The sequence below is a fragment of the Scleropages formosus genome, chromosome 12 (genome assembly GCF_900964775.1).
Source record: "Scleropages formosus chromosome 12, fSclFor1.1, whole genome shotgun sequence".
In the NCBI taxonomy this organism is placed as follows: domain Eukaryota; kingdom Metazoa; phylum Chordata; class Actinopteri; order Osteoglossiformes; family Osteoglossidae; genus Scleropages; species Scleropages formosus.
Genome location: NC_041817.1, coordinates 24,147,209 through 24,159,281, shown reverse-complemented (window position 1 = coordinate 24,159,281; position 12,073 = coordinate 24,147,209). Strand labels below are relative to the sequence as shown.

General features: G+C 45.3%; 1 protein-coding gene across 2 annotated transcripts in view; it reads right to left on the bottom strand.

The window, feature by feature from the left end:
- Positions 1-12,073, bottom strand: part of itgbl1 (integrin, beta-like 1) — a 60,428-nt gene that overhangs the window by 46,980 nt on the left and 1,375 nt on the right. For both annotated transcript variants that reach the window (XR_003798030.1, XM_029256667.1), the window contains exon 2: positions 9,965-10,167. Coding sequence is in view for 1 of the 2 variants with exons in the window: in XM_029256667.1 (XP_029112500.1) it covers positions 9,965-10,167 (203 nt within the window). In the remaining variant the exon portion in view is untranslated. The remainder of the gene's footprint in view (positions 1-9,964; positions 10,168-12,073) is intronic.

Below are 12,073 nucleotides of genomic sequence, written 5' to 3'. Positions count from 1 at the left end.
CTTCCGTTGTGACCAAACTGGCCACATAAAACAGCGAGAAGATGCAGAAATCAAAACCGTCTCTTTGGGTGGTAAATGTGCGTGGGGTGTGACGCGGAGTGACCAGGCGTGGGGTGGAAGTGGTACGACTCCTCGCTGTTTTTATTAAGAAAATTCATACGCACAAAAGCCCAAACACAAAACTCTGGACGGAAATCCATTGAAATAGAAAGGAAATGGCTTTTCATGACAATATTTTTGCTATAAATATTTTCTAGGATGAGGGGGGTGCGGTGGTGCAGTGGGTTGGACCACAGTCCTGCTCCCCGGTGGGTCTGGGGTTCGAGTCCCGCTTGGGGTGCCTTGCGACGGACTGGCGTCCCGTCCTGGGTATGTCTCCTCCCCCTCCGGCCTTACGCCCTGTGTTACCGGGTTAGGCTCCGGTTCCCCGTGACCCTGTATGGGACAAGCGGTTCCGAAAATGTGTGTGTGTGTGTGTGTGTGTGTGTGTGTGTGTGTGTGTGTGTGTGTGTGTGTGTGTGTGTGTGTGTGTATTTTCTAAGATCAAAAATCAGTGGCATTTGCTCTCACAGCCTCCACTGGTTTCCACAGAAGTGTCTTGAACCGAATCCTCCAATTACTCAGTCGGCCGCACCTGGTGCTCGTCGGTTTCGAGAAACGGGGGACCAAGCGCCATCCTCACACCTCGGCTTTGCCGTGCTCGCCACCGCTCGATTATGGAAGCTTTCCGTCAATAGTATTAAACATTCATAGCCCTAAACAAATAAAAAAACTAAGATTATGACAAGATGCCATCAGCATTTTTCTTAAATAAACGGGGAAGGACTATAAGTTGCTGGACTGAAAAAATCACATCTGCTCTCCTCCACCTCCTCGCTTTCCAGGCCGGTTAGTTACATATGTATTATGGCCGGCGGCTGCGGAGAGGTCACCTGTGACTGACCCGTGTCTGCCGGAGAAACCCCCCCACAGCCCGACAAGGCCTATCTCGCTCATCCAGGCGGACTCATGTCTTGCCGCCGGCGCACGGAAGGACGGTCCCGGTCGGGGACGTCCATGAGCCGGCGGGGTGCTCCGCGCATCCCCCCGCATCGCCCCGCACCGCCTCGCACCGCAGCCTCCGGGTGCACTGCCTCCGGGCACAGCAGCATCGCTCACCTGCTTTTTGTTGTTTTTCACTTTATTTAAAGCAGTCTGTTCTCTCTCAAGGCCTCCGCGCTTCCTTCAGCTGTCAAGCTGTGAGGTCAGACATGCAAAGTCAGGCCGTGTGGAGCAGGAGAATTATTTGAAGCGTACTGTAATATATGAAGCAGGATGCATTTTTTTTCACAGTTACACCTCTAAACATAAATTATCTGAAAACGATTAAATCAAATACGCAATCACTCCACTCAGGCATACTGTATGTACTGATGTCATCACCATAAAATTGGCACGACCACCGTTATCTTGGAATTAGTTGCAGGCACAGCATAGAGAGAATAAATGACGAGTACCTTCATGTTTTAAGGTTGAAATTATCTGACTAAAAACTGGTAGGAAACGTACTACTAACGCCTATTAAAAAGCCCAGGGATGTGATTCGATTTGTCCCCAAATCTAGTGTCTTCAGAAAGCTGGTCACTTATTCTAGAGTCATTATTCCCTTCTAGGGGCAAAGGGGGACAGCAGGGAGGGGTGGCACGGTGGCACAGTGAGTAGCGCTGCTGTCTCCTACTGCCTCGGTGGTGCGAGAGGATGTGGGTTTGATCCCCAAACACTCTGTGTGGTGTTTGCATGTTCTGTTCGTGTGGGTTTTCTCCAGGTGCTCTGGTTTCCTCCCACAGTCCAAAAACATGCTGTTTAGATTCCCCCATAGTGTGTGAATGACAGAGAGAGTGTGTGTGTTCATGTTCCACTGACGTATGGATGAGTGGCCCAGTGTAACTAGTGTTTCTAGCAGTGTAAGTTACCCTGGTGAATAAGGTGTGTGGGCTGATAACACTACATGGAGTTCATTGGAAGTTGCTTTGGAGGAAAGTGTCTAAATAAATGCAGTAATAGCGGAACCTTCTGCAAAACAAAGCGCTTTTTTTAACCGAACCCGTGGTGATCGGCTCTTCCTCACTCTGCATTTGTGCAGCTTCTGTGCATCTTTTCTTTATCCTCCTTACGTCGTGCGCAGATGTTCGCCAGATGTGTGTGGGGATCACCTGTTTGGGGGAAGCGTGACAGAGCTTGCTTCTTGTTCAAGGCCTGTGTATTTTGAACATGTGCAGCGTATTTTAAAAGCACTTTGGGATTTGGGAAAAAATAACTGGCGTTTAAAAGAAAAAAAAGAAGAAACTATGGTAGGAACAAGCGTTTTAACTTTAGGGCGAAATAATTTGAACCATGGATTGAGTGTCGTGCAGTTAATATGCGCAGTCCATGGGGCTGCGCAGCGCAGTCCATGCCCTAATTTCCACAAAAACAGCTCGACGTGGCAGTTGTTCTTTTTTTTGTTAGTACTTGTGTGTCAGTGTTTTTTGCCGCAGGATTACTTTGTTTTTTGAATGAGCCAGATGAAATTTTTGGCTGCCTCTTCTCCCCACTCAGCTGTGTTATTTTTCCATCTGTGCTCACTGGGGGCTCTGTGGCCGACGGGGTGCATTCCAGTGTCGGTCTCCACCTAGTCTCTCATGCCCGGGGGGGCGGGCTGTTTGCAGCAGGTGGAACCCGACAGGTACCGTCGTGGGTCAGTGTGTCTTTCCCTAGTTGCTCACTCCTGATGTTTCTTTTCACCTTGTTTACCCTGTTGGAGACCAGGGACTGGAGTCCCTGTGAACCTTCTATAAGAGGGTGTGAAGATCAGTGTTAAGTGCTCGCTATGGAACCACTAGAATTTCTTTAGGTAAAGTCCCATAGCTTTGGACACCAGCAATGGGTGCAGTGGGGTTAATACCATGTTATTGTTATTTTTCTCCATTCGGAAATAGCTGAACTTCATCGATGGTTATCATTTCACTTGGATTCAGCAGGAATCTCTTCTTGCTGAGACTGAAAGTATTTTAAGATGGACAACAGATGCATTTCAAACATTGCCAGAACGAAAAGCAAATGAAACCTTACTTTCCTGGGAAAAAAAAACACATTTGTCCCAGGAAACGTGTGGAAAGTACCTTATACTGTACTGTCTTTTTACCGTTTACAATGAGATGAGCGATAACATATTTCAAAGAAAGCAGGGTGTCCAGTGTGTAGCACGCAGCCCTTTTACAGAGTAAAAAGTGTGTAGAGACACACAACTAGAACAGGTGAATTAATTTGATCTATATTCAAAAATAAACCAAAAACATGACTTTGGTCCCATCATTCAGGAGACACAGTAGGGAACAGTAGAAGTGCCATCCAGCTGAAGTAAACTCAAAGTGAGCAACTGCATGCTTTTCAAGGAAAGAGGTCTGCAAGTGCAAATGCTTGGGGGGGGTGCACTTGGGGAGAAAAACACAAGCCCCACCCCTTTTTACATTTATTTATTTGGCAGACACTTTTCTCCAAAGTGACTTTCAATGAACTCTATGTAGTGTTATGAGCCCACACACCTTATTCACCACGGTGACTTACACTGCTAGATACACTACTTACACTGGGTCACTCATCCATACATCAGTGGAACACACTCTCTGTCACTCACACACCATGGGTGAACCTGAAGAGCATGTCTTTGGAGTGTGGAAGGAAACCAGAGCACCCAGAGAGAAACCACGCAGACATGGGGAGAATGCACAAACTCCACATGGACTGAGTGGGGACTGAACCCCACATTCTCTCGTACCACCCAGGCACTGTGACACAGTAGCGCTACTCGCTGTGCCACGGCAAATAAAAAAAATATATATTTTATTTTTCTAACTGACGCTTTCTTGCAATTTGAAGTTGGTAAAAAACAATATTTTGCAAAGGAGGTGTTAGCCCAACCCGTTTCCACCCAGCTCTCAATCGCATTTTCTCCTCCTTCATTAAATTCCAGCAATCAAAAATCACCTAATGAAATAGTTTACTACGAAAACACAAAATACACCTCGTCAAACTCCATCTTTAAGAAACATCACGAGAATACGAGTGACAGTCACATTACACCCATACTGCGTTTAAAAACACCAACTCACCGATAAATAGCAGGTTATTATTACACCTTCCATCTAAAACCACATTTAAAGCCATAAATGCACCAAATAACAAACCAGAGCCTCTGAACATGAAACTATTCTGGTAAAACCCTGCGACGTTACACATATAAAAAGGGATTAAAATGAGAATAAATAAAATGTGCTACAACCCACTGTGAAAAATGAAGGATCTCAAGCAAGGCCTGTCTCACTCGGGTTCCGGTGTCACACATCCCCAGCACACTGTCGGGTAACAGCGCTCACTCGCATACGAGGTATATAAACAGCCAATAACCTCCATGCTCCTGCAGGCGGTGTTTTCATAACCCACCTCCACCTCCCTTTTGCCTAAAGGTGTCCCAAAAAGGTGACTCGAGAAGCTCGCTTGACAGCAGCTGCGAACCCTCTGCAGAGCCTAAGCCGAGATGGAAAGCGCACCAAATCCACAAATGCACTGCCAGCGGAGGGAGAGGAAACAGAAGCGGGGACGTGAGCCCGGGCCACCCGACTAAAGGCTAACCCGTCCAGACCAGCGCTTCCGAGCCGGCTCCTCGTCACCTCCGGGTCCATTACCGACGAGATGGACGAGATCAGAAGCGGATCGGCCGAGGGTCTCCGGGAAGAGCAGAGGAGGAGGGCCGTGCGTCTACGTGAACGGCAGTCGGCGCAGGAGGCTATACGTCCGCTCACAAGCCGAGGCTACGTTACCATTGGAAAAGCTACGTGAAAGGACTTCAAAGTTTCAGTCTAATTCTTATTTATTTATTTATTTATTTATTTAATTTAAAGTGTTATTTCTTTCTGTTGCTGTCGTTCTGAGGGCTGCCACCCAAAATTTCGTTGTATTGCATACAGTGACAATAAAGTATCTCATCTCATCTCATTTAGCCATTTACCCATGTGGGTAATTTTGTGATATCAGTTCAGGGTATTTACCTTGACCCAGAGTACTACAGTGGCAGCAGGGCTGCAAAGCAAGATCTTTTGGTTACAAAGTGAGAACTGAAACCATGACCTTTTATAGTTACGGTCGATGTGTAGGCAGTGCACCTTTTAGGCTTCAGTAGTAGTTTTTACTATTATTCATTTTACAGCATGAAATCAGGGTAAAAAATGGTATGGTCCTGTAAGTTTACGATGGCTTTAAATATCAATGTATTTTTTCATTTTGTTGGTAAGATACTTAGGGGTTGCGGTGGTGAAGTGGATTTGGCTGGGGCCCAACGTGTGTGCCGGGTCTGGGTTTCCAGTCCCAGTTGCGATGCCTTACAGTGGACCGGCGTCCCGTCCGGGGTGCGTCCCCTTGCGTCCTGGGTTAGACTCTGGTATGTTGGGACAAGAGGTCATAGACATTGTGTGTGTGAGTTAATAGAAGTGTTTTTGTTTTTTGGAAAGCTTTTTGTTTTTGGCCTGCCTGTTGTCAATACTGTATTCAACCTTTTGAAACACAGTGGGTAAAGTGGTAGTTAGAGCTGCTGCCTTTAGACCCAAAGGTGGCAGGTTCGAATCTCACCTCTGTCTGTAGTTCCCTTGAGTAACGTACTTACTGTAAATTGCTCCAGTAAAAAAAAAATTACCCAGCTGTATGAAGGGGTAAATAATTGCGAACAGAGCAATGTTCTAAACTGCTTCGGAGAAAAGTGTCAGCTAAATGAATTAATGGAAATGTTAAAGTTATAAGCGCTCTGTGTCACTGTGTTAGAAGAGTGCTCTATTAAAACTAAATTGAAGTTGTTGGGGGGGAAAGAAAAAACAGGGTAAGAATCTTGATCAAAGATACTACCGCAATAGCAGGGACCTGAACCACGGTGGTCTGACTTTGACAGCACCTTTGACCACTACGCCACCTGCTGCCCGTAACACTGAGAGACTTTGTGTCTGAAGACATCATTGGTGTGGCGTGGTGCGGTCGCCGCTGCAGACGGACCACCGGTACCAAGCAGAGACACGTATCTACATGCATTTAAGAAGTCAGAGCGAACGAGCTGTTGCGTCGCTGAAGGGTACCTGGAGATTAATGAATTCTGTTTGAGAGGAGACTAACAGCATCTGACAGTGTGACGCATTCTGTCATATCCTCTCTGTGAACTCATTAGTTCTGCTCTTCTTTCTCGATGATATTGCCAAGGTACCCCAACTGCATGGTCAAATATAACTTTTATTTACCCCTGTAATGAAGCTATAAGGAACCGCTCTTAAGAGCCCCGAGCCAAAGGCCACGCGGTGATTCGATGTATTGGCCCGAACAACGGATGTCATGCTGTTTCAATGAGATATAATTCATACGGGACACGTTTTCCTGGAAATTAGTTTTTATACTCCCAGGTATTGCGCCAAAGCTGCCGTAGACTCAGAAAGCAATAACGGTGCCTGCACCACGGTGCGCTCGGTGTCTTTTAAGGCAGGAGATGCAATATGAAGAACTCTTAAAAACAAACTGTCTTTGTGCCGTACCATTGAAATGAGTATTTCTGAGTGTGCGTGCTTGCTTCGAGACTCCAGAGCGTGCATGTGTGTGTGTGTGTGTAAGTCTCTTTGCGCGGCTCTGTGTTACAGCCCATAATGAACGGTCTTTGGGAACATTGTGGTTCTTGTGTGTTGCGGTTCTCACCACTGACAACGAAAGGTTCCTGAAACACGAGAACAATCTCGAAACCTTGGTCAATCAGCCTCATCCTTAACATGCACTTTCTCTCTACATATACATACACACAGACACACACACATTACCTGAAACCGCTTGTCCCAAGCGGGGTCGCGGCGAGCTGGAGCCTAACCCGGCAACACAGGCCGCAGGACTAGAGGGGGGAGGGGACGCGCCCAGGGCGGGATGCCAGTCCGTTGCAAGGCACCCCAAGCGGGACTCGAACCCCAGACCCACCAGAGATCAGGCACAGGCCAAACCACCGCCCCATATATATATATACATATATATATATCACACACACATATATATTTACATTTACATGTATTCATTTAGGAGACACTTTTCTCCAAAGTGACGGACATCTCACAGAAAATACAATTTGTGCATTACCTTAGCAGAAAGAAACATCGTATATCTATATATATATATATATATAGTAGTAGAATATACTACTACAGTATATACTATACATATACTATATATACTATGCTATATATACACTATATACTATACTGTATATACTACTATGTGTGTGTACCGAATATACTGTATATAGAGACAGAAAGAGAGAGAGAGAGAGACACGTACACATACACACGTACACACACACGCACACACACACAATCCACTAAGGGGAAAGGAAAACACACCTGTTTCTTATCTGCAAGCTGCCATGAAAGGCAGAGATAAAGGCAGCAAAGCAAATGAAGTTTACCGGTAATGCGTACAATACTCAACAGGGTATGCCGTGAGCCATCGCTGTTGAACGCTGCTGGTCCAGTCCAAAGGGAATGTTTACTACATTTTTTCATATTGCTTTTCCTGTCTATTTCCCACATTTTGACTTCACACGGAGCCTTGAGAACTGGTCCTCATTAACCGGGACCATAGACGTTTGGCACGTTACCGTACACAAACATATGCACAAAAGAGATAAATGTGACTTAGAAAGACTCCTTAATCCAGCAGTAACATTAAGGCTGTTAAATTCTCCTCCTAGAAAGCTGATAGTTGCCGTCTGGATCAGTGATGAGAACCCCCACCACCCCCACTCCCACCCCACAAAAAGGTACTAAATAGCCTTGACATCTGTGATGAGGGTCAGTTACACACACAGCTGTGTATCCAGCAGTGAGCAAAACCCCATTATATCGCCAAACAAGAAGATCTCAGTTTCCTGACCTGGCACCATTAATGAGCTTTTCAACGCCTCGCTACCTGTCTCCATAAATAAATCACATTTTCCCTTCAATGTCTCCGTTACCACCTCTCGATATTTCTCGTTTTTTTTTTGTTTTTTTTTTTTTCTTTTTGCTTCTCTTCCAGGCTGGTTGTTTTGAAGGTCAACATGCTAAAAAGTCAAAGGATGTTAATGCGGTCTTTGCAACCGAAAGTGTCAGGCAAGAAAAGCAGGTTCAGCACTGGAATGCTGGCTTGAGATCCTTCTAGATCATGGCCTGCATTCAAAATGCAGACCTGCTCCCCAGGGATGGTAGCTCTCCCTGCGCTTGCCATAAAACCCGTTGCGTTGTGAACTCATCAGTTCCGCTCCAGGTCCAGATGCCGTCGTTCACCTGCCAGGGCAACCGGATCCAAGACAAGCAGATTTTTCAGTTTTCCGTGATGCCTTGGCACAGGATGGTGCTGAAGTTTGCCTTTAAGCAACATCTGTGAAATTTGTGGTTATTCCCTTCGGCGCTCTCGCTTGCCCCTTCTCACCTTTTCAACGTGCTGCCTCACGCTCCGTCATCCGTCCATCCTGCGTGGATCAGCACCCTCAAACTCAGTGTCTGCCTGTCGCTGTTTGTGTGGGCGACCTGAATGCTTCCCAAGTAAACAGCCTGCTGGGATTCGGGCTTTACAGCAGCATCGTGGCAAGCGTGCCAGAGGCAGAACGATCGTCATTCCTGCAAGGAGCAGCTCTTCTTGCTGCGTATCTCCACATAGCATTCAGAGTAGATGGAGGGAACCGTCAGCCTGCTCTCCAGCTAAAGTGCGATCGAGTGGGATTGCGACGGATAGCTGGGAATTCCGCGGCTCTGACCGGAATTGGCGGCTGGGATATCCCACAATCCATACGGACTTGTACGAGCAACCCAGATACTTTCCCCTGTAGGCAAATTCTGTCCTGGGTGCAATATTTTTCAAAGCCACACTCTTTTCCACCAAAATTCTTTTGTTCTGCAAGTCTTTCCCTCGGAAGAAAATCCCGAGCTCAGGATTCTTTCTATTCAAATGTCTTCCTTTTATTTTTCCCTGATGTGCAGTAGCTGTTCCCCCTCGCTGTGGCAGATGTGTCTTACAAGTGTTTTGGGCTCGGCTGCAAGGTCAGTAGCAGCGGCCCTCTGGGGAGCGAGGAGAGAGATCTGGTTCCCCGGCAAGTACAAATTTGCGCTCCCGGAAACGTGACGGATCTGGCTAGCCACCCGTGTCTTTTGGAATCCGTTCCAAAAATGTCACCTTACCCACTTGGCTCGTGGTGTTGCCTTGCGGTGGGATTTTCACTGGAAAGGCAGGTTTCTACTCAATCACAATCCGCCTCCCTTCCTTGTCTTACGGGACAACAGCTTCAATATCTGACAGGCATCACGGCAACATCTTCTTTTAGTCACAACATAACCCTTACTGTCTAGGATGGGTTTTGTGGAAGAATAATCCGCAGACTGCATTTAACAGTCAAATTTATGACGACAGCAGCAAAGCAAATCGGAAAATCGGCCAAAATCGGTCATATTGTCGACAATTGGAGGCCCCGCTCTCTAAAGGAACCCCAAACGAACGCTTCCAAGCAGCAAGACTTTATACAGACATACACTTACATCACACGAGGTGTCGGTCTTAGTTACTGCATGCTATTTTTCTTATGCAAGGGCATGTTGCTCCTTCCCAACCTTCTCTTGCGCCATTTGAACGGAAAACAACTCAAAGTAGTTTACTTGTCAAGCAGTTATGAGACAAACAGACAAAGTGAGGAACTGAACGTCCAGCACATCCAGTGTTCATTGCATAATGTGCAGGAGAACGAAAGAAGCTGAGCTGTCCAAGTTGGATCAGCCCTGCGTGATATCATGTGACTTGGTGTTGGACCCTACGGGCCACACTAGACCATTCGACCACAGTAGACCCTGTAAGCCACACCGCTCGATGGGCTTCTGACCGTGGCCACCGAGAACCGTGAATCACTCACCTCCGCAGACTTTGCCGTCATACGTGACGCAGACCCAGTCGTGACACTCGCAGCGCGGCCCGTAGAACTTCCCCGGTTCCGTGACATGACATATGCAAACCCCGCAGTCGCACTCGCCCCTCCCGCTGCAGATCAAGCCGTCTGGCGTCTTGCACCGTCTCTGGGAATGTTCTGCAGAGAGCCTGCAGGCTCCTCTCACCGTCCTGAGTGAAGTTTAAAAAATATATATGAAAAATACAAAAAAAAACCTCACATGCACCTTTTAAAAGTGTTTATAATGCAAGGATAATGAACTCAAATCAGTTGTGTTTCACTTTTATTTGCGTGTAGTACCATGGGCGGATGCCTGATTGCAAAAACAGGGTTTACGCAGTATAATAAGTACCAGACTTTCATTAAGTCTATAAATGTCTCGCTGGAAACGAGTCTTAGAAAAGTATCCGAGAAATAAAATGATCCTTCGCACAACAGAGAATTCCCATACTACTCACATCCTTCTTTAGGTCTAATGTTACACTATTTTAGTCCCTTCCCCGGTTATGGAAAATCCAGTGTTGATATTTGGGCCCTCTGCATATGCCAGGCTCAAGTGTAGCAGTCGATACTAGACTTTCTGTACGAAAGTCATGCCAAAATATGACAGCTGGAAAAAAGCTTGTAAGTTTTCTGTCCTGCAGTTGGTCTCTAAATATTGCTTTTCCCCCAGAATATTCCCGCCATTAATCTCTTTACTCCAATACTCTACTGTGCACTGAAACAGAGCTTAGTTATGATCCATGATTTCAGGTAACCCAATATAAAACAATAACACTTTCAGTCAGTGCAACATAAGTTAATCATGAAAGCGCCTGCCCCAAATGCATATATGAACTTAACATAGTGTATAAACCCATATGAATCTAGTTCATTCCAACCCTGCCGAAATATTTTCCATCTGCTCTTTGCATGTGATTTTTATGACACTTCTCTTTGTTTTCCTTACGATGCTAAGCTATTTACATTTTTTTACCCATTTATACAACTGGGTTTTTTTAATGGAGCTATTTAGGGTAAGTACCATTGTCAAAATGACTTTTAATGGAATCATATTCTTATTGTGTTCTCTGTGTGTGTATTATATAATATATATATATTTTTTTTCAAACTAACCAAGTGCATATCCTTTTTTTGTCTTGTCATTTCCCAGGTTTATGTTTCACTGTATACTTCTGATGGAAAAACTTTATCTGTCAACATCACTAGTATATCACAGCTTTTTTCCCAAAAATCTGCAACACACTTTTAAAGTTTTAATATAGCCAGAGGTTTTCTGCCTTTGTTTATTGTCATAGATGAAATCAAATCTGCATAATGTAGTACAATGTATTTTACAATAAACCGTATAAGATGAGATGCATAAATACTTAAAGTGGATATTATTACACTTTATTGCGTGGACTGCAAAAGTCTAAGTTAATTTTACCCCAGTGATAACTAACCTGGAGTGATCACTGAAGCTTTCACAAGGAATAAACATTAAGAACTTTTTAAGACCATTAGGTACACAGTTTCCAAAACAGTTTTTAATGTTTTAGCACAGAAATAAAAGCATCATGAAGAAATTAGAGCCTAATTTATAAATGAATCAAAGTATGACAGCACCATAACCTATAAATAAACTAGTTTATGTGCACAGATTTTATTGCTGCCCTACAGCATTAACGTTGACAGAACTGTTGGTGGGAAACGAGTTTAATTTTCTTTGAAACGTACTTAGGCCGCTCCAGAGTTGGACAATGCATTATCCTTTGGCTAAGTAACATCACCGAAAGGAGTTTTGCAGCACACGCACACACAGACACACACATACACCGTATGCAGTCATTCAGAAGCACAATTTCAGTCTCGTGATTTCTAAGCTCCCAGGCTCACATCATGCATCATTAGCATTAGCTGGCAAATAATCACAGGTGGCCGGTTACATGGCAAAACACGCCTGTTGGCTGCCTAGCAACAGCACTCTGCTTTGCACATGCTGACCAGTATGGAGATCCAAGTCAACCCTCTGAACCTGTTTCATAACACAGATTATACCTGCTCGGTGGCGCTTCAGGTAAACAGCATCAGCGT